We start from the raw sequence: 20,406 nt of genomic DNA, 5'->3' as shown, positions 1-20,406 counted from the left end.
GGCCCAGAGCTGCCCAGAAACCAGATCCTGCACCACTGTCCACAGGAGCCCCAGGACGCTTCCCCCCTCCTCTAGTGGGGCTGGAGGGCAGAGAGGCCCGGCACTCACACAGGCTGGGAGCACTCCTGTGGGTTGCAGGTCCGGCGGATGGCTTTGGGCTTTGAGACGGAGTCACAGAAGCCTCGGTGCACCATCTTGTGGTCCAGCCTCCGGCGGCAGCCATACTTGGTGAATTGGGACCCTGAAGATGAGAGCTTGAGGGGGCTCAATGGGACAGCATGGGCCCTCCCGCAGGTGTGGAGGGGCGGCTCCTCAGGCCACTTCAGCCCTGTTCTCCCTGTCCTGCTAATGGGGCGAGGGTGGGGCAGGTTTGGACAAGTCCAGCCTGGTGCCCGCCCAGCACCGCAGGCCAAGTGAGGGTGCCAGGCCAGGGAGAGCAGCCTCCTGGGTGGCTTCCTGGGGCAGGAGGGAAGGTTCTATCCCCTCTCCCAGCATTTAGTCACTTATTATACCTTGGATTAATATGCACTGAGAACCTCACTAAACATGGAACACAGCCTGCAAGGCTCCTTCAGCCAGTCTAGTACAGCAGTTCTCAGCTGGTGGAGATTTTGTCCCTGGGGACATCTGGCAATGTCTGGGACACTTAGTTGTCACAATTGGAAAGGAGATGCCACCAGCATTGAACAGATAGAGGCTGGGAATACTGCTCAGCATTCTATAATCACAGGACAACCTCCAAAACAGACGACTACAGAGCCCAAAATGTCAACTGGGATAAGTCTCAAAATCTCAGCCTAGTGCGCTAGACATGAGAGAATATGACAGGGCAGCCTGAGTTAGACTGGGCATCTGGGGGTGCCCCAGGAAATACAGGATACCACTGCTCTGGTTTCATGGAAAGCAGTGAAGGAGGCTCCCCAGGGAGGAGATGGCCTGTGCAAAGGCCCCGAGGCAGAAGCACAGCATGTCCAGAAAACGAGCTAAGGCCAGCATGGACAGGACCAAGGGAGCGAGGGCTGGGAGTGCCAGTGGGACAGAGGGAGACGTCAGAGAGTTACTTGGACCTTGGAGGCCATGAGGAGAATTTTGTTTTTTATCAAGAGCAGAAGGATCTGCTGATAACTAAGACATCAGGAAAGGGTATGGTCTAATCTGCCCCTTTAATAGTTTAAAGTGGGGGCCAGTCAGGTAGTGAGGATGCCGCCAGGACTGGGAAGACAGTAACAGCAGATGAGTCCAAGAGAAATGCAGGAGGGAGGCTCAACAGGACTCACTGATAAAATCCAGGGCTGGGCGGCTCAGGGGACGGCTGGGTGCCACCCACTTAGGCAGCAGCACTGGGAGAACTCCCTGTCTCGTCTTGGTATGGGACCCTGCATGGTCCTGCGTGGTTTTGAAGGTGGTCTGTCCTGGGCAGCTGCTTCTGCAGGCTGGTATCTTCTCCTGCTTCTCATCTCCCCCAGTCCCCAAGGAACAGTGAACACACTGGGCAGATCGTATCTTCCTATCTGTTACATCGTACCCAAGTTTGAGGTCCAAGGCCAGTGGGACCTCCTTGCACCCAGCCCTGCCCCAGAAAGGAAAGGCCTTTCTGAATGAACTCAGGAGGGACCTGCAGAGGAGGCCTCTCCACTGGTCTCCAGCATGGCCCAGGTCTTCCCTGCAGCCTGCCTCCCGATGTCACAGTGATCTATCCAAACCACCCTCACAGTGACCTCCTGTCAGGCCAGACCTCCTTCCATGATGATGCAGGTGGGTGCGGATGTCACGCAACCCCACACATGCCCCCTGCTGCCTTTGGCCAGCGGCCCTGAGCACCTGCCCTTCCTGTCCACCCTCTGCCACCTCCCTGGCGGGGCTAGGCCCTTGTTACCTGGGCAAAGGTCACTGCTCGGGTCCAGTGTTCTCATAGCTGGCCCAACCCTCACTCCAGGCAGTCAGCAGAGACCATGGGCTGAAGGAAGCGCCTCACCCAGGAGACCCTTCCTGCTCATCCCCCTCTCCTCTGGGGCCCCAGCTCTGAGAAGGCCCCTCACCTCCACCGCAGGGCTTGGAGCAGGGCGACCACTTCTTCAGGGCCCACTCGTAGCCCACAGAGTCGTCCTCCAGGACGTTGTTGTCGTCCACATTGAGCGAGTCCTCATGGACCATGTACTTGTAGGTCAGCGAGATGCGGGCGTCCCCCTCCGGGATGACCTGCCCGGGAGACAGGGGTGAGTATGCCCGCCCCCCACCTCTCTCCTCCAGAGACTGCTAGGAAGGTCAGCCCGAGGAACACGCCTGGCCAAGTCTCATTATTCCCGGTAGTCAGGTTCTAGAAAGTCCCAGCAAACACTGAACCAGCCAGTACTGAACCACTGCTCACAGGGGAACACAGGGTCTGGGCCAGCGAAACTCTGGTCGTGACATTTCATCAACAGTCTATGCATAAGCGTATTCTCTGTGTGTTTCTGTTTAGACACCTCGATCAGTACACACTGTTGATTCACAGCCAGCACCCAGGCACTTGTGCCCGGACAAAGCTCAGTAACACATGCGTTCTTGTCGCTCCACGGGGCAAACCCACAGCCTCCATGCGGAGGGACACCAGACACACTTCACAACCACAACTGGGGACATTTGACACAGTGAGATTATCCTCCAAAAGCAGAAAACTGCAAAGATCATGGCAGTAAATAGAGTGTGAAAAGACGCTGTTTACAGTAGGGGCTGAAATAAGCAGCAGAGCCATGCCTGGCTCCGCTCCACTGGGAGCATGCGCGTCAGGCGCTCACACTTTGCCTGCTCCGCCGAGAGCGCAGGCAGACCTCGCTTCGCGGCGCTTCGGTTTACTGTGCTGCACAGACGCTGTGTTTTAACACCTTAAAGGTTTATGGCAGCCCCACCTGCGGCAAGTCTACAGGCGCCATGCGTCACAGCATTTGGCCACTTTGTGTCGTTCTGGGTCACATTCCGGTAACTCCCACAGTCTTTCAGATGTTTTCATTATTGTCGGACAAGTTAATGGAAGCAGTCTTGTTAAGGCTTCGAAAGCTACTGACTAAACAGAGACCCTGAAAGGAGTTACATGCCAAGCTGCTGACTAGCAGAAATGGCAAAACATCTTGGGATCCCGCAGGTAAGGAAGGGAGAAAGTCACCAGAAAGGGAGTAAGTCACAAAGCTTCCTGGGCCTTGGGAATCTGCCCTCTCCCAGGGATCTGCTGACATTCTGAGACTTAGGAATAGGCAGACAAGGCTTTACATAATAGCCAGAGCTGCATCTCCACACAGAAGGCACTTGCGGCTTGAAATAAACGGAGGACTGCTTTGCACAGGGTTCTGAAGTCTCAATAGTGAGAGAAGGGATGGGAGGCCTAGGGGGACAAACTGCCCAGAACCTCTCAGCTGGGGGTCCAGACTGCTGTTCCAGGGACTGCCCAGCATAGCTTGAGCATGGATGCATACATTTGCATCTTGCTAGACCATGTACTGGGAACTCCAGATTAGATCTGAATGGCTCCCAAGTTAGTGATATATATAAAAAATATATATATTTATATATTATATTAACATTATGGTATATATTATTAAAATATTATAATATATAATTTACATTATATAATATAAAAATGCAATTATATTATATAGTAATTGAATTAATTAAATATTATAATATTTAATGTATATTATGTGATTGTATATAATATATAATATAGTTTATAAATTTTATAAATTTATATATTTATAAAATTTATATTTATAAAATATTTTATATTTATATATTTTATATAATATATTCTATATATTTATATATTTTGTTTTATATATTTATAAAATATTTTACATTTATATATTATATTATATTATATATAGAATATATGATATAATAATTATATTATATACTATATAATTATTATATGAAGATAATTATTATAGTATAATAATTATTATAAATATAAATATATAAAATATATCATATTATATTATATATTTATTAGTATATAATTTAATATTATATTTATATATATTATATAATTATATATTTAATATAATAATATATACTATAATATAGTATACTATTTATTATAATTCTATTATATAATATATAATTATATATCAAATATATATATATTTCTTGAGGCGATGTATATATAATAATTTCTTACTATGTTACTTGTCCTCATACTGTAACTTACTACTAATGTAATAAACTTCCTTATTTCTTGCTTACTAAGTGTGCTGTGTGTTTGCTGTTCAGGTGTGTCCGACTCTCTGTGACTCCATGGACAGTAGCCCACCAGGCTCCTCTGTCCATGGGCATCTCCAGGCAAGAATACTGGAGTGGGCTGCCATGCCCTCCTCCAGGGGATCTTCCCAACCCAGGAATCAAACCCAGGTCTCCTGCATTGCAGGCAGATTCTTTATAGTCTGAGCCACCAGGGAAGCCCAGGGGGGTTATTTCGCCAGTGCATCCTCTGAACCTGAAACCAAAAGGAAGTCTCAGCAGGACATGGCTCTTTCAGCAGAACAGTCATTACTACTTTTACTCAGGTGATCTCTGACCAAGCGGTCTTTGATGTCATCATTGTAGTTGACTTTTTGCTTATTTTTAATTGAGGTATGCACATTGTTGTTTAGACCTGAGGCTATCACACATTTCACAGACCACAGACAGTGGGACATGCGCACTGGGAAAGAAGCACATTCACGCGACTTGCATCACTGTGACATCCACTTCACTGCGGTGGCCTGGAACCAAGCCTACCTATTTCTCCTGAGGTGTGTCTGTGCCCGTTTGGAGATTAGAAATACTTTTGGTAGGTGAATTTACCAACACAGAAACAGCAGGACTGAGGCCCGACTGTGTGTGCACCGACAAAGGCAGGGCAGCAGAGGCCTCTCTGGGGATGGACAGTGCAAGCGGGCGAGGTGAGCAGAGCACAGTGCGCGTGAACACCCCAGCCCCCAGCTGCACACCCTGGTGTGGGGCGCTGAGCCCCAGCGCGGAGTGCTCACCTTCACAGAGGGGCAAAAGGCACCTGAGCCTTATCCACAGTGTTTTAATTTTTTTTTACTGATCAAATATATTGCATATGCCATTGAAATTAATTTTTTAGAAGTAAATTAGGAAATCAAACCCCCTCTGTGTTCCCACCACCAGGAGCAGCCTATGGTCCTGGACTCAGGGGACCCAGGGTCCAGTGCTGCTCAGAGACAAAGTCTTAGTGTGACCTGGGTCTAGCAGTCCAATTTCCTGGAGCCCCATTGGCCGCCCCCAGGGAGTTTCAGGGTTTGAATGCAGTAGCAGACAAGAATAAGCATGATGAGAGGTGGCCGTGAATGTCGCCCAGAGTTGTTTATGGAGGAGAAACCTAAATGCTTACAGGGGATTTTGTCTCTGGTTGCCCAGGGACACAGGGCCCAGCGCCAGACCCGTGGCTCCACGCGTGCTCCTCACTCTGACACAGAGATGGAGGGCCTCAGCTCAAAGGTCAGGCCAGAGGGGCCGTGCAGAACATGGCCCCAAGGCTGCAGGGAAGCTCAGGGCTCCCAGGCACCGCCCGACCCCTTCCCCAGCAGCCACCGGCCTCCCCGGCCTCACCGGCCTCCCCGGCCTCACGCTGCAAGAGGCGGCGGGCCTGGCCCCTGCCTGACCTACCAGCACAGTGATGGTGCCGTGCAGGGGGCCCATGGTCTGCAGCGTCTCCCGGCCGTCCTCATCCCGGTACTCCCACTCCACACCCATGGCGATGAAGGTCTTGGAGTTGGGATCCACGTCATTCTCCTCATTTAAAATGAACTTGCCCGTCTCCAGGTTTTTGACGGCTGAACGATAAAAGACAGAAGGACGGAAGAGAGCCATGATCACCCAGGGGCAGAAGCGTGGGAGGTCAGCAGGGTTCACTAGTTTGAACAGGTTGGGGGAGTTGTGGGGAGCAGGGCCCGTTGTCTTCCTCCAGGGGCCCATCAGTCCCACTGACAGCCCAAGCCGCCTTGGGAACCTGCCTTGTCCTTTGTCTCTGCGCTGGACCTAGGTTTCCCTCTAACCCGCCCTTCTGCCGGGTCTGGGGCTCCTTCCTGGATCTGCCTCTCAGGCCCTGGAGGAGAGGCTCCATGGTAGGGACCTAGCAGCCACCAGGGCCACGTCCCTGCCGTCTACTTGGAGCACTCAGGGGCCTCCCAGAGCCACTGCCCTCCCTGACCCAGCTCCCCGGGTGAGGGGTACCTGCTGGACACCAGGGCTTCCTGCCCTGGGGTGAGCATGCGTCCCACACACCCTCCCACCCTGCTGATAACTATGGCTCAGCCTGGTACCCCACCAGTCCCCTACATCCCAAAGAGGCCTGACCTGACTCGGGGCCCACCCAGCCCACTATGCATCCACAAAGAATGTCTAGGAGATGAGAATCCGCTGGTCACAAAGCCCCACACTTGCCAGAGTGTGGAAAGCGGATACTGGGGGGCTGCTGGAAGATTTTAGCAGGGAGGCCACAGACTGGGCACAAAAATCACGGGATACCAGTGAGAAAACCGTTTCCTGCACAAGTTTCCTAGACTCCCTTGAGGGCCGTTCTAAGTGCCAGGAGGTCCCCAGCTTGTCGCTAACCCTCCCTCCTTGTACGCAGGGATGGCCCTGGACAGGAAACGATGTTTAGGTAGAAGTGTCTTTTTTTTAAGGGATTGGCTTTTATACTTGCCTCCTACTTAAGACAAGGAGTACTGGCTGTCCATGTGGGGACAGCAACATAAAAGTCTCCTCTAAAAACAAGGAAGAAATATTTGCATTTTAAAAAGTGGTGTTTGCCCACATCAGCGGGGGTGCTAGATGCCTGCAGTCATGGAACCCCTGACCCAGTTTGGCCTCCAGGGCACAGGGAAGAAGATGGGACCCAAACTAGGAGAAAGGACTTGTGCAGGGCCCCCTCACTGACCCCCAGCATCACTTTCTACTTTGGCCCTGCAGCTTGCAGGGGTGTGGATGAGTGAACCCCTGTGAGGGGTTCCAGGGGCCTGCAGGAGCACAGCACCACAGGGGCTGCCATGTGAGAAGGGGCGCCCCGAGTTGTCAGAACATCCAAATTTCCAAGAGATGCAAGGAATCTCTATTCCAAAAGGACCACTTGAATTTAAAATGAAACTAAATGAAAATATGCAGCTGCACCATGGGAGCCGCTCTACCAGCTGGCCTCCGCACCCGCTGCTTGTGGACCTTGCTGCCTTCCAGTGGGCAGGGGGCCTCCCCTTCCACCTTGAGGCGGGAGGTACGGCATGTCTTAGACAAATGCCCCTCCAAAACTGTTGCGAGGGAAGCCCTCTGATCCCAACCCGGTGGCCTCTCCACTGGGAAAGTGCTAAAGGGGAGATCCACCCATCAGCTGGGCCAAGCCAGGGACAGAGGAGATAGGGCTGCAGCCCATGCCTCCCGGTCAGGCCCCCGACCCCCAGAAGAGTCAGGCTGTGGAGCCCCTGCGTTGTCTGGCTCCGGCACTCACCCAGGTGATGGCTGGTGGTGTCTGCTTCCTGGATTAGCAGGTGTCTGGCTCCTGCTGGGATCTCAAACATCTTGATGTAACCTTGGTTGGGACAAGAGAGAAGGGCGAGGCTGTCAAATGCGGACAATGCGAGGAGGGCCTTGCCCTCGATGCTGGTTCCAGAGGCTCAGTGTTTGATGGGCTCTGACTGCCCACTGAGAGAGGGACCCATGGGAAGGCTAGTGTACCCCAGACAGCAACAGCCCTCCGGCTCATTTCCAAATCCCGGCGCTTCTTCAGCCTCTTCCGTTGGAAACTTGGGCCCTGGAGTCACGCCCCGCATGGAGCTAAGATGCCACAACCAGGAGAGAGGCCTTCAGCAAACTGCTCAGTCTCCCCAGACCTCAGCAGCTAATCCCTAAACACAAGACAGCCTGCTCACATGGGACTGTGCAGCAGCCAGCTGGCAGCAGCCCCGCACCAGCTCTGAGTGGAGTCTGGCAGGTTTGCTCCAGGCCCTTCTTCCAAAAGAGCTGAGCCAAAGCGCCTGCGTGCCGTCACTGCCGAGTGCAGCCTGTGTGACCCCACGGACTATACAGCCCACCAGAACCCTCTGTCCCTGGGGTTTCTCCAGGCCAGAATCCTGGAGTGGGTTGCCATGCCCTTCTCCAGGGGATCTTCCTGACCCCGGGATGGAGCGCTCACCTCCTGCATCTTCTCACTGCCAGGTAGCTTCTTTACCAGTGAGGACGTGGGAAGCCCACCAAAATGACGTCTCCCCATTTCAGTCAGAGGCAGAGCAGTCAGCTGCTGCAGGCCCCCCCAGAGCTCCGAAGCCAGGTGGAGGGACCACTCTGGAAGGAGGTTCATCCAGAGGGCTGTTTTCCCAGAGCCCGCCTTGGCCAGGGACCCCAAGCTCCCCAGCGCCCAATTTCCTGTGGCCCTGTGGGACAGGCCTGTGTTTCCCTGGGCCACAGGCTGCACCGGCTAGCTCATCAAAGGTCCTGCTCACAGGCGCCTGGGGGCGGCAGTGGTGGAGCAGAGAGCAAGGGAGGCCAGTGGTGGCTAGAAAGCCTTGGAGAGCTGGGGAGGGAGGCCTCAAATAAAGGCATTGAAGACTCACCTTGGGCATCCCACACCCTGGCATCTCCTTGTCCCCACCCAGCCTGGGGCCTGACACAGCGACCCCTAAGATTGCCTCTCCACCTCACCCTCCCAGACTTAGAGCCCCTCTTCCCAGACAGCCCCCGCTCAGGCACTATAGACACTCAGGCCGGGGCCTCTGGGCAGGGGGAGGGAGGGGTGCACTCACCGAGCTTCTTGGGTGTGCGCGTGAACGTGCCCTTGACCACCTTGCAGTGTGAGTTGTCCCCTCCGCACACACCACACTTGTCCTCCTGCTTGCTGGAGCCGATCACCCCGTCACAGCCCACCTTCTGCAGAGGGGTGGGGGAAATGCGGTGCCCGCTGAGACCCTGCTCCCTCGGCAGCCCAGGTGTGGGCAGTCCCTGACGCAGAGGAAGGAGAGGGGGCTTTGGAGCAAGAAAGACCCTGTGTGCCCACTGCAGGGGGAGCGCACATTGGCCCAGTCGGCGTGTGCAGGCTCTCTCACCCCACATGTTGTAAATAATGACCGTGTAACAGCTGAGCGCATTTGTAGCCCTGCACATGCGCATCAAGAGGTGCTTGCTTGGCGGCGAGTTTTGGGCTGTAAGGATATGCGAGCTCCACGTAAAAAGCGGCGGCGTGACTGCTGCCTCACGGCTGTGTCCCTTGGGTCAGCCACGAGAGGAGAGAGAGCAGCATGAACACTGCTACAGCGGCTGTGTCGGCCAGGAGAGACGCTGTGTGCAGTTATGCTGCGTTATGTTACGTCTGCTGCTATAGCTGCCGTGTCAGCCAGGACAGAATAAATGTGTCTGCAGTTCCAGCGGCTCCTCGAGTCTCCTTCCAGCCTCCTAGCTCGTGCCTTGCCTACCTTGGTTTCAGGGAACGGTGCGGACAGTGTGAACAGCAAGACAACTGGCATCACGAACGGGATCAGCAAGACACACCCACCCAAGGACCAGCCTTACCGCTGCTCACTCACCCACTCATCTGGACACTGCGGCCTGCAGAGGACTCTGCACAGCCTCGTGTGAAAGCCGCTCGGTCATGTCTGATTCTTTGTGACCCCATGGACTATACAGTCCATGGAACTCTCCAGGCCAGAACACTGGAGTGGGTAGCCTTTCCCTTCTCCAGGGGATCTTCCCAGCCCAGGAACAGAACCCAGGTCTCCCACACTGCAGGCGGATTCTTTACCAGCTGAGCCACCAGGGAAGCTCAAGAGTACTGGAGAGGGCAGCCTATCCCTTCTCCAGTGGACCTTCCTGACCCAGGAACTGAACCGGGGTCTCTGGCATTGCATGTGGATCATTTACCAGCTGAGCTACCAGGCCTTAGTCCCGAGGCTGCCCCAGCACAGCACACTGGCGTCCTCGTGAACATGAGTCAGAGGTGGCCTCTGCCTGTCTCCCAGGTGCCCACGCAGCAGCCCTCCGGGGCTCCCCCCAGAGCTTTGGCCTGCAGGTCCCTCCCTCACACTGCTCCCAGGAATGGCGTCCTCTTCGGTTTGTCTGGGGGCGTGTGGGCACGACACAAGAGCTGGTAGGACCGCTTCTGCCTTCATTCTGTCAATGCATCCCCTCAACACTGTCCACTCTAGTATTAAAAATCGTTCCACACAGAGCAGAGATGTTTCCTTGCCTTCCACCTGGTCGAGGCAGGAACACATTCCGGTCCCTTTACTCGCTACAGCCCTGCGACAGCGCACCATTCCCAGCCGCAGAGCTCTGTGCGGAGCAGACCCAGGGTCTGAGCACACTGCCTGAGACCATGTTCACACCCAGCAGGGAAGACAGCCTCTCCTCTAGCTGCTCTGCTCCCTGCCTGTTCTAGAGTGCACCATAGCTTCACAGGTTTCGCTCTTTGCCCTGGCTGCCAGGAAGCCCTGAGCCAGTTCACCCCTCAGGAGCCTCCTAATCACCACCTCTTGTGAGACTGCTTCCTTTCGCTTTGCTCTTTGATTTCTGACTTTTGTCTTACAAAGACCTTCGAGGGCTGGGTCTGTAGACTACGAAGGGGCTACAAAGCCAGTTTCTGGCAATGCAGTCTTAGAGAATTATTCAGCTTGGCCAACCCCAAGCTGTTTATTCTGCCTGCCGCCCCTTTCCCACTATGGAAACCCCAATAAAAGCTTTGGCCCAGAGTTTCCCCTGCTCCTTCTGCCTCCCAACTGAACCTAGTGCCCAGCACAGCATGCTCTTCCCTCAGGAAATGAAAGTAATAAGCTCTTCTTGAATGACAACTGACTTCTCTGTGTCATCTCCCTTAATTAAAATCCCACGAGTACGGAGGAGACATTGCTGTCTTTGTTTTCAAGTATTAATAGTTGGTTGAGTGTTTGGAGTGTGAGCAGACTGCGTGGCTTGCCCTCCCTGCTGGCTACAGTCCTACTGAAACACGTGTGGAGAGAATCCCGGAGCTCTCCCCCGACAGCGCCACATCCCACTTCTCCGTTCTTCCAGCCTCTTCCACCTCCTCCAGGGGACCTGCCGCAGGCTCTCTGCCAGAGATAGCCTGAGGATGCGCACGTCTCAGGAAGGTGAGACGGGAGGGAGTCAGCCTCGTTGAGACTGCAGTCTGCCGCATTTATAGCAGCTGCAGAGGCTCCCTGCTATTTCTAGAAAGGGGGCAGGCCTGCACTCGCGTCGCTGATAACATGCTGAGTGGGCCCCACAGCCGTCTCCTGTGACACCCAAAGACAACACAGTAACAAAACACAGCGTTTCTACAGAGAACCAAGCCGACAAGAACCACAGTGGGCTCCCCCGAGCAAGAGTAAGCTGTCCAGTGCCCAGCGGAGGGCAGGGGCACGGTGGTGCATCACAAGGGGTCCCCAGGGACCTAGTGCGTCAGGGCCAGCTGTGGCGCTGGCGAAACTCGTGCTCTGGGCCACGGCCTCATCCCACACAAGCAGAATCTCTGAGGTGGGCCCTGAGCTCCTCAAGCGGCTCCTCAGACTCAAGTCTGAGAACCCTCATCGTGGAGAAGGACAGCAGGGAGTAGGGGCTGGGAACCAACATTTGCCGAGAGCCTGCCCTGATCGAGGTGTGGTTTGCAGTACTTTGCATGCTTAACCTCAGCGAGTCTTCCCGAAGCCCCAGAAAGCCGAGGCCCTGAGCCATCGCAGTCCCTGCTCCTGGGGCACTCACCCTGCAGTCCCCACGCACGCAGAGGCTGAAGGCGTCCTTGTAGGAACAGCGTGTCCCGTCATGCACCATGCGCTTCATGGATACCACCTCCCCGGTCTCCTTGGACTCACAGTAGAGGTGACACCGCTCCTTGGCTGGAAGGGAAGCAGGGGGGTGTTGGCTGGCTTGCTGCACCGCTCACTTTCTTGTAGTTTCCTTCCTAAGTTTGCTAAAGGGAAGCACCTCGCAAAGAGAAACTCCCACCCAGGAGTGTCTCCTTATGATTCACCTGCCCCCCGCCCCACATGTCTGCCCTGGGCCAGGGGAGAAAGGGAAAGAAGGGTAGTGATGGCAACACGCTTCATGACCCTGTTGTTCGGGACTTAGCTTCCCCCAGCTGAGCCAGGCTGCTTGGATGCAGCCAGGTCTCAGATCACTGGGGTCCTACCTAGAGAACCCCATATTCACGGGAAGGGCAGCTGGCTGTTTGCCGGGTCTCTGCTTGAAGACCTTTTCCAGGCCACCTCTGTAACCCCAAATAAGATGCCCCTTGCTTCAGTCTCGGGTACCAGGCACCTTCCCTTCTCAGCATTTATCTCAGAAGTCACTGAGACACCTCATCATTATTTGATTCTTTGCCAGACCACAGTCCCCCTCGGGGTGGGGGGTCCTATCTGCTCTGGCACCTTCTCCTGGCATGCACACGTGGGGCTTGCAACAGGTGCCCAGCTGGGGTAACAGATACAGCGGAGCAGGCCCCAGACCCGCCTCCCTCTGCTCGATGCCTGGAAAGAACGGAAACTGCGTGGGATCCAGTTGAAATACAAACACTCTCACGCCTGAAGCTACCAGACTCTTCAGTCCCAGAAGCCAACAAATGCCTTTTGGTGCTTAAACCAGTTCAAGTCACTTGGAACGGAGAGTTCTCACTGAGTGATGAGAGATCAAAGGTAACCTGATTCCTTGGACAACTCTGGCCTGTCCCTGCCCTGCGGCTGGGCGGGGCTAATGGTGCAATGTCAGCCTTGTCCACCAGAGGGCAACTGCAGGCGCCTGGGGCCAGCTGGAGCTTCCCTCTCTGCGGCATCCTTGGCCAGGCTCAGGTCCCTGGATTTTCTGGGACTGCAGTCCTGCCATGAGCCCCCAGCCCAGGGTGGGCTCTGCTGGCACGCCCATGCAGAATCAGTGGCCCCGGGAGCCCTGGCCCCTCCACCGAGTGCCCACCCCACCTGGGGCTCACCCTCCTGATGCCCGTGGGGCAGCCCGTGGCCCCGGGAGCCCTGGCCCCTCCACCGAGTGCCCACCCCACTCGGGGCTCACTGTCCCAATGCCCATGGGGCAGCCGGTGGCCCAGGGAGCCCTGGCCCCTCCACCGAGTGCTGCTCCCCCTGGGGCTCACCCTCCCGATGCCCGTGGGGCAGCCGGTGGCCCAGGGAGCCCTGGCCCCTCCACCGAGTGCCCGCTCCCCCTGGGGCTCACCGTCCCGGTGCTCGTGGGGCAGCCAGTGGTGCTGAGCGTCACCATGCTCGAAGTATAGGTCCCACTGCCGGCACTGCTCCTCGCGGAAGTCGGCCAGCGCATCAGGGCAGTCCTGCGCATTGCAGAGCTGGAAATCGTAGGCAAGGCCCGAGCAGGTGCGGCCCCCATTGGCTGGGCTGGAGGAGAAAGCAGAGAGGCCTTCCAACAGGGTGCCACCAGGAAGAGGCCAGCACTTAAGAGTGCTACCTGTGGGATTTGCAGGGATCCCTGAGCCTCGGGGGTGAGGGGGCAGCTCTGCTGAATGAAGGAACCCAGCCCTGCCCTGTCCCAGAGCCTTGGCGCATCAGTACAGGAGAGGCTGGTAATCCTCCTGGGGGCCCCAAGGGAAGGGAGCATCTACTCAGCCCCTGTGCACCCCCGGCCCCACCCTGGCTCCTGTAGCTATGGCTGTGGACCAACAGTGATCTGTAACACGGTGTGTAGGGTCTGCCACGCCCCCGGCCATAAGCCCCAGGGTGGAGGAGCTGGGTGAGCCTTCCCTACATCCTCCCCACCTGGACCTCACACACAGTGAGAACTCAGAGTAATTCTGAAGCAGTGGGATCCTGCTAGAGGTGTCCTCAACAAGTGTCAGGTACACCTCCAGGTTTCCGCCACCTCAAGAAAACTCGGGCTGTGCCTCTGTATTTCCCTACTTTGCTGAGAATCTCACCAGTCCACAAAGCACTAACCCCACGGGAAGGGTGCTGGCTGGTGGCCAGCAAGTGCCCCTGGAAGTCAGGGTGCTGGAGCATGGCAGGCCAGCAGCTTGGGAGGAGCGGGGGGCTTCAGTGTTGCCACCTGCCAGATGTGACAGAGGCAAGCAGAACCTGAGGCCCCGCCTGAGTCTTGGGCAAAAGTCACGCTCTGCTGTGATGGGGGTGTACAGCATACAGCATTGCCGAGTAGACGATGGAAGGGGCTGGCTTCCATGAGGCTCCTTGCACAGTGCCATGTTCTTGGGGGAAGTCAGTGGAAACAACGATCGCAGAAATTTGTGGAGTAAGAACCAAGAGGCTCGGTGTTTGAATGGGACCATGAAAGAAAGTGTGACTTTGAGATTGACATCATGGCCCCTGATGGGACGACAGACAGATGACAACAGCTCGGGCTTTTCCAGGAAGGGGTGCAGGCCTGGGTGTGTGGGTATGGGAAGCCCAGGGCATCGGGCAGCGAGAAACAGCAGGAAGGGGCCCGCCTAGGCAGGAGACAGACATATTCAAACAGAAACCCAGGATAATCCCAAAAGAGAGCGTGAGTGGGAGAATACAGGGGAGGCCCGGGAGGAGGAGAAACTGGAGAGCTTGAGCTCGTGCTGCCAGCTGCAGTTTTGCAGAGAACACAGAGGGAGCTCAATCCAGGGAGCAGGGGGCCAGCGGGGAGCCTCCGAAGTCTTCATACTGGCCCCAGCATCCCAGGAAGAACCCGAGCACAGGGAGCAGCAACTAAAGATGGGGCAGGGGGAGGCCCAGCCGTATCTCCAGGAGGACACGCGAAAGGGGAGGCCCACCGGGTGCCCTGGTGTGCAGGGGCCTCCGGGCTCCGCAGGGCTCTGGGGGCTGGGTGCTGACGCAGGCCAGGCTGGCACGAGCAAACCACGGTCAGAGCTCCGTGCGCACATCTGTGCTGTCTGATGGTCACTGATGTGGAGGGAACGGGGGCGCTGGCCTGGGCTGGGCAGGCCCGACAGTGTTTGTGAACAGACGGGCTGGCAGGTAGTTCTGGCGGTTTTGTTCATGTTACTACTGCCCTTCATGTTACTTGCTGCCTAAGAAAGCTGGACCAGCCAGAGGGGGAAAAATATCCCTAAAGTGCACATGTGGGGAGGGACAGAAGATAGAGTACCGCAACCTACATGATCTCCCCTAGGGCCAGACCTGGGCTGAGCCCCCTGAGCCCCAAGAGCCCGGCATCAGGCAGGCACCAGGAGGGGTCAGGGCCTGGGGAGGGGCGAGGGGGAGGTCAGGCCTGATCTGCTCCTCTGACGGTGCATCCCGGACCGGAACCTGAAAGTCCTTGCCCAGCACCCCGTAGCCTCTGAGTTTCTAACTTCCTGTCTTGTCAGTCTAAGTATGTGAGGCTCGCGTACTAGCCCCAGGTAGCTCCTCTCCTCCTTGAGAGTTGCCAGGGGAGCTCTGAAGATAGCACAGGGGCTGGGACCTGCTTGGGAGGCAGGACAGGGCGCGTGGGTGGAGGTGGGAGCCTGGTGGGCCTTCGGACGCCTCTCCGGGCTTTCTCCTTTTGGGCAGCTGGGTATGGGTGGCATGCCACTTGACCCTGCCTCTCACCTGATTGCAATCATTTGCTCTCCTGCTCAGGCTCTCAGCCTCCCAGGGCCCAAGAGAGCCTTTCTCTTTATCCCCACTGCCTCATCTCTGTTCCACCTTGTGTCTTGATGCCCTCAACCAGGAAGAGCAGAGCAGGTTGGGGTCTAGAGTAGGATGCAGGCCAGGAGGAAGGAGACCAGGTTTCCGAGTCTCCAGGGCTGGCTCTGCCCCCAGCAGACTGTGAGCCCTCCCCTTCCTAAGTCTCGGTCCCTCTCAGGGAGGATGAGAAGGGGCCAGATTTGCCTGCTCTCACACCCTCGCCTGAACTGACATCTGCGGAGCCTTGCGGGATAGGGTAGGCTAGCAAGCGCCCTTGGGGACCGCAGCTGCCACCCAGGAAGACTGGGAGACGTCAGGGCAAACTCACTGTGGGTTGTCGCACTGACGGGTCCTGAACTTCACACCTGTGCCGCAGGTACGCGAGCAGGAGCCGAAGGGACTCCAGGCACCCCAGTTGCCATCTCGTTTGAGAATGTCAGGTGTCAGCCAGATGCAGTGTCCTTTAAAGCAGTGCTGAAAGACAGAAGGTCACATGCCCCCCACTCTTCAGCCTGCAGTGTCCACGGTGATTGCCCGGCCCTGGAGGTGCAAGAAAGAAGGCCCTACTGACCCCTGGAAGTTCAGAACCTCTTTGGGAGGTGTGGGAAGGTGTTGGCCTGCCCAGATTCCCACCACCACCACCCTGGCCTCCTGCCACCCTCAGTGCCTCGTTCAGCCTGCTCTGTCCCCTCACCAGAGCCCACCCCATGCCGTGTCTGCAGGGTGAAGCCCCCAGGCCATGTGCCCACACACGGCCATTTATAAAGATGCAAGTGCCACACCAAGCCAGTGACTCTAGAGACATATAAGGTCTACTGCTTAAGTTAAAAAAGCAATTTAAATGAAGTATGGAAATGAAGGACAGGAGCTATGCTGACATGGTAAAAATTCACGAATATAGGACGTAGAACACGGGAGCGCAGGGAAGTCAGCCTGAACCTGATCATACTGCTGCCCTTCTTACCCCAAGGAGGAAGCTTATACAATTTAGGATCGACTTGAGGAAGATTGAAAATTTAAAAATACTAAACCAGGTATACAATGGAATGTTGATTTACAATTAGAAAGTATACAGTATAAAAAAGTTTAAAATTTAAAAACTGACAAATACCACACACAGCCAAAAACAGAAAACGATGATTTTTTTTAAGAATTGGTTGATTTACACAATGTTTGCTGTGTTCTAACTGCATCATCCCCTCTTCATATGACAACGATTTTGTCAGCGTGTATTTCACAGGGAGAGTAGAAAGACGATTCCTCAGCAAGTTTTTTCTGTAAGGGCCAGATGGTAACTGTTTTAATCTTTGCAGGTGACAAGGTCTCTACTGCAACTCCTCAACTCTGCCATTAGAGCATGAAAGTGGCCACAGACAACACATAAATGGATGGATATGGCTGCATTCCAATAAAACATCCTTTACAAAAGTGGGCAGCAAATGGAAACTTCTAGAATGGAGCTGAAAGAGGCTTGGTGACCTCGCTCCTCAGTAAAACAACCATTTAACTGGTGAAAATTATTTTCTAAACAAACCATTTAAATTATCTGGACAATAAGGACTGAGTTATATCATAGGAAACTAGATTAAATAATAACTTGTAATAACTTATAATGGAAAAAATCTGAAAAAATATTACTGAATCACTTTGTTGTATACCTGAAACTAACACAACAATGTAAACCAACTATACTTCAATAAAGAAGGAGAAGAGGGCATCAGAGGATGAGACAGCTGGATGGCATCACTGACACAACGGACATGCACTTGGCAAACTTCGGGAGATGGTGAGGAACAGAGAGGCCTGGCGTGCTGTAGTCCACGGGGTCACAAAGAGTTAGACATGCCCACCAACTGAACAACACCCCCACCAACAACAAAATACTTCAATAATAAAATGAGGTATCTGGAAACTGTCCTAAGCTCAATACAACAAATGGAGAAAATATACTAATTCTTGCAAGAATTGTGAAAGTCTATACATTTGAGCCACAACCCTCTCCCATTCCTTCCCCATCTTAGTGTGATGGAGGCTTTACCACTTAAAAGACAGAGATTCCTTGTGTCCTCGGCTTCCAGTCTAGGAGTACAGTTTCACCCTGGGAAAGGCAGGCCATTGGCATCTCCTTAGGAGTATAGTTTCACCCTGGGAAAGGCAGGCCATTGGCATCTCCTTAGGAGTATAGTTTCACCCTGGGAAAGGCAGGCCATTGGCATCTCCCTAGGAGTAGAGTTTCACCCTGGGAAAGGCAGGCCATTGGCGTCTCCCATACCATGCAACTCTGTGTTGCAGAAAATCTGTTTCAGGCAGGGAACTCCCTTTATACATCCAGTCCTCACTCCTAGAGTGGAGCTTCTACCCCAAGGATGGAAAACCAAGAATGCTGTACCCTAGTAACCCCTTCCCTGGTTTGCTTGTAGGGAAGATGTTCTATGCTGAAAGGGAAAGGCCAAGAAGAGTAGGGCCCTATCCCTATTCACTGACCTGTTTGTACACCAAGAGTGTCACTCCGGAAGTGGAAAACCCTGCTCCTAGTTCCAGGGCGGTGCTGCAGGGGTCTTCCCAGAAGGGGAGGTAGAGCACCATAGCTCACCCTAAGAGGACTAACTTTATTTGGAATGGAACGTGAGGAAGTTCATGCCTAAGGGCATTGTCAAAAACAATAGAAACCTCGGTAGTGAGCAATTGAGAGGAGACAGTAGCTCCACGACACCAGTAAGCAGCAAGTAAAATAGTAAGCCAGCTAGAAGTGCAACAGACAGAACCAGGGAAGGGACAGCTAGAGCACTTCCGGGATCTGTGCTGCGCTGTGCTTAGTACTCAGTCGTGTCTGACTCTTTGCAACCCCATCGACTGTAGCCCACCAGGCTCCTCTGTCCATGGGGATTCTCCAGGCCAGACTACTGGAGTGGGTTGTCGTGCCCTCCTCCAGGGGATCTTCCCAACCCAGTGACTGAACCCAGGTGTCCCACATTACAGGCGGAATGTTTACCATCTGAGCCACCAGAGAAGCCTGAGCAAGCTTCAAATACTGGTAACACCCTGCCCCTGTGAAGGGTCCAGAATTTAACTGGGTCAGGCTGTGGACAACTTGTACCCCAGAGCATTATCAAAAACAATACAGCAATCAGCTACCAGCTAGTGAAAGCTAATTGAGTGTGATACCAATAGAGGCAGAATAGCTAGGACTTAGCAGTAAAACCAGAGAAAGAGACAAAGAGAACCTGGCTAATCCGACTGTTCTGGTGGGGGAGGTGGAGCTGTGCGGCCCCACTGACTATGCCTATGCCCAAGGCTATGATCAAGGGGCAATATCAGCAGCTGCATGCTGCAGGGCACATAAAATTTATTAAAACAGTGCAGCCAGGTCATTAGACAAATAAACAGGTAAACAAGCAAACAACAGCACAACAAGGTTTGGGAGGATCAATAACCAATATCTAGAGTTTCTTCAATGTAGTATCTAAAATGTCCAGTTTCAAGAAAAATTACTGAGACATGAAAAGAAATGTAATCCATGCACAGGAAAGTAAGCAGGCCACAGAAATTACCTTTGAAGAGGCCCAGATGCTAGACTTAGTAGACAAAAGTTTCTAACCAGCTATTAAAGATACCTTGAAAGAACAGAAGGAAACCACATCCAAAGAACTAAAGGGGAGTATAAGAACAGTGTCAAATGGCATCAAGAAAGTAATGGAAACTAAAAATGAAAAAGAAAAAAAACTGAATTCCGTAGCCTAAAACTACAAAAGCAAATGAAAAATTCACTAGAGGTCTCAGTAATAGATGTGAGCTGGAAGAAGACTCCATGAACTTGAATACAGGTCAATGGAAATTATACAATCTGAAGAGCAGAGAGGGGAGAAATAAAGAAAACGGAACAGAGCCTCTGAGAAATATGGAAGACCATAAGTTCACTGAAATGTGCATAGTAAAAGTGCCCAAAGGAGAGCACGCAGAGGAAGGAGTAGAAAATAGTCAAAGAAATAATGGTTGAAAACCTCCAAAATTTGATTACAAACATTAATGTAAACATCCAAGAAATTTAAGCAAGCAAGATAAATGCAAAGAGATTCATTCCCACATTATAGTCAAAGTTGTTGAAAGACAAAGCAAAAATGTCAAAAGAAGGAAAAGAAAAATGACTCATTGGAAGCCCAATAAGATTAACAGCTGACTTTTAATCAGAAATAATGGAGGTCAGAGGTAATGGTGTCTACCAAGAATCATATATAACAAAATTATCTCCCAACAATGAAAGTGAAATAAAAATATTTTTAGATAAACAAAATCTGGGATAATTCACTGCTAGCCAGACCTGCCATAGAGCAAATACTAAATTAGGAGTTTCAGATTAACATGCACACACTATTATATATAAAATAGATAACCAACAAGGACCTATTGTATAGCACAGGGAACTCTACTTAGTATTCTGTAATAACCTATATGGGAAAAGAAACTGAGAAAGAATGAATATATGTATATGTATAACTGAATCACCATGCTATATACCTGAAACTAATACAACACTGTAAATCAACTATACTTCAATACAGTTATAAAAAAGAAATACTAAAAGGGATTATTCAGGCTGAAACAAGTGACAAGAGAATAACTGAAATCCACATTAAAAAAACACAAAGTTCTGAAAGTGGGCAAATTTCTAGAAAGACACAGACTACCAAAGTTGATTTAATAAGACCTAAAAATTTCAATAGACCTGTAGCAAGTAAAGAGATTGAATTAGTGAATTAAAATTTCTCACAAAAATTAGCTGAAGGCCCAGTTACTTCACTGATGAATTTTATCAAACATTTAAATAAAAATT

At 52.8% G+C, this 20,406-nt stretch overlaps 1 protein-coding gene across 1 annotated transcript in view; it reads right to left on the bottom strand.

Moving 5' to 3' along the window:
• The window catches only part of ADAMTS2 (ADAM metallopeptidase with thrombospondin type 1 motif 2), a 261,083-nt gene that overhangs the window by 15,662 nt on the left and 225,015 nt on the right, over positions 1–20,406 (bottom strand). The window contains exons 11-18 of the mRNA XM_069590438.1: positions 15,904–16,049; positions 13,171–13,346; positions 11,713–11,846; positions 8,769–8,892; positions 7,478–7,558; positions 5,644–5,810; positions 2,040–2,199; positions 109–241 (exon numbers count right to left, since the gene is read on the bottom strand). Coding sequence (XP_069446539.1) covers positions 109–241; positions 2,040–2,199; positions 5,644–5,810; positions 7,478–7,558; positions 8,769–8,892; positions 11,713–11,846; positions 13,171–13,346; positions 15,904–16,049 — 1,121 coding nt within the window. The remainder of the gene's footprint in view (positions 1–108; positions 242–2,039; positions 2,200–5,643; positions 5,811–7,477; positions 7,559–8,768; positions 8,893–11,712; positions 11,847–13,170; positions 13,347–15,903; positions 16,050–20,406) is intronic.

This window comes from Ovis canadensis, chromosome 5, assembly GCF_042477335.2.
Source record: "Ovis canadensis isolate MfBH-ARS-UI-01 breed Bighorn chromosome 5, ARS-UI_OviCan_v2, whole genome shotgun sequence".
Taxonomy (NCBI): Eukaryota; Metazoa; Chordata; class Mammalia; order Artiodactyla; family Bovidae; genus Ovis; species Ovis canadensis.
This window is presented reverse-complemented; position numbering and strand designations above follow the sequence as displayed.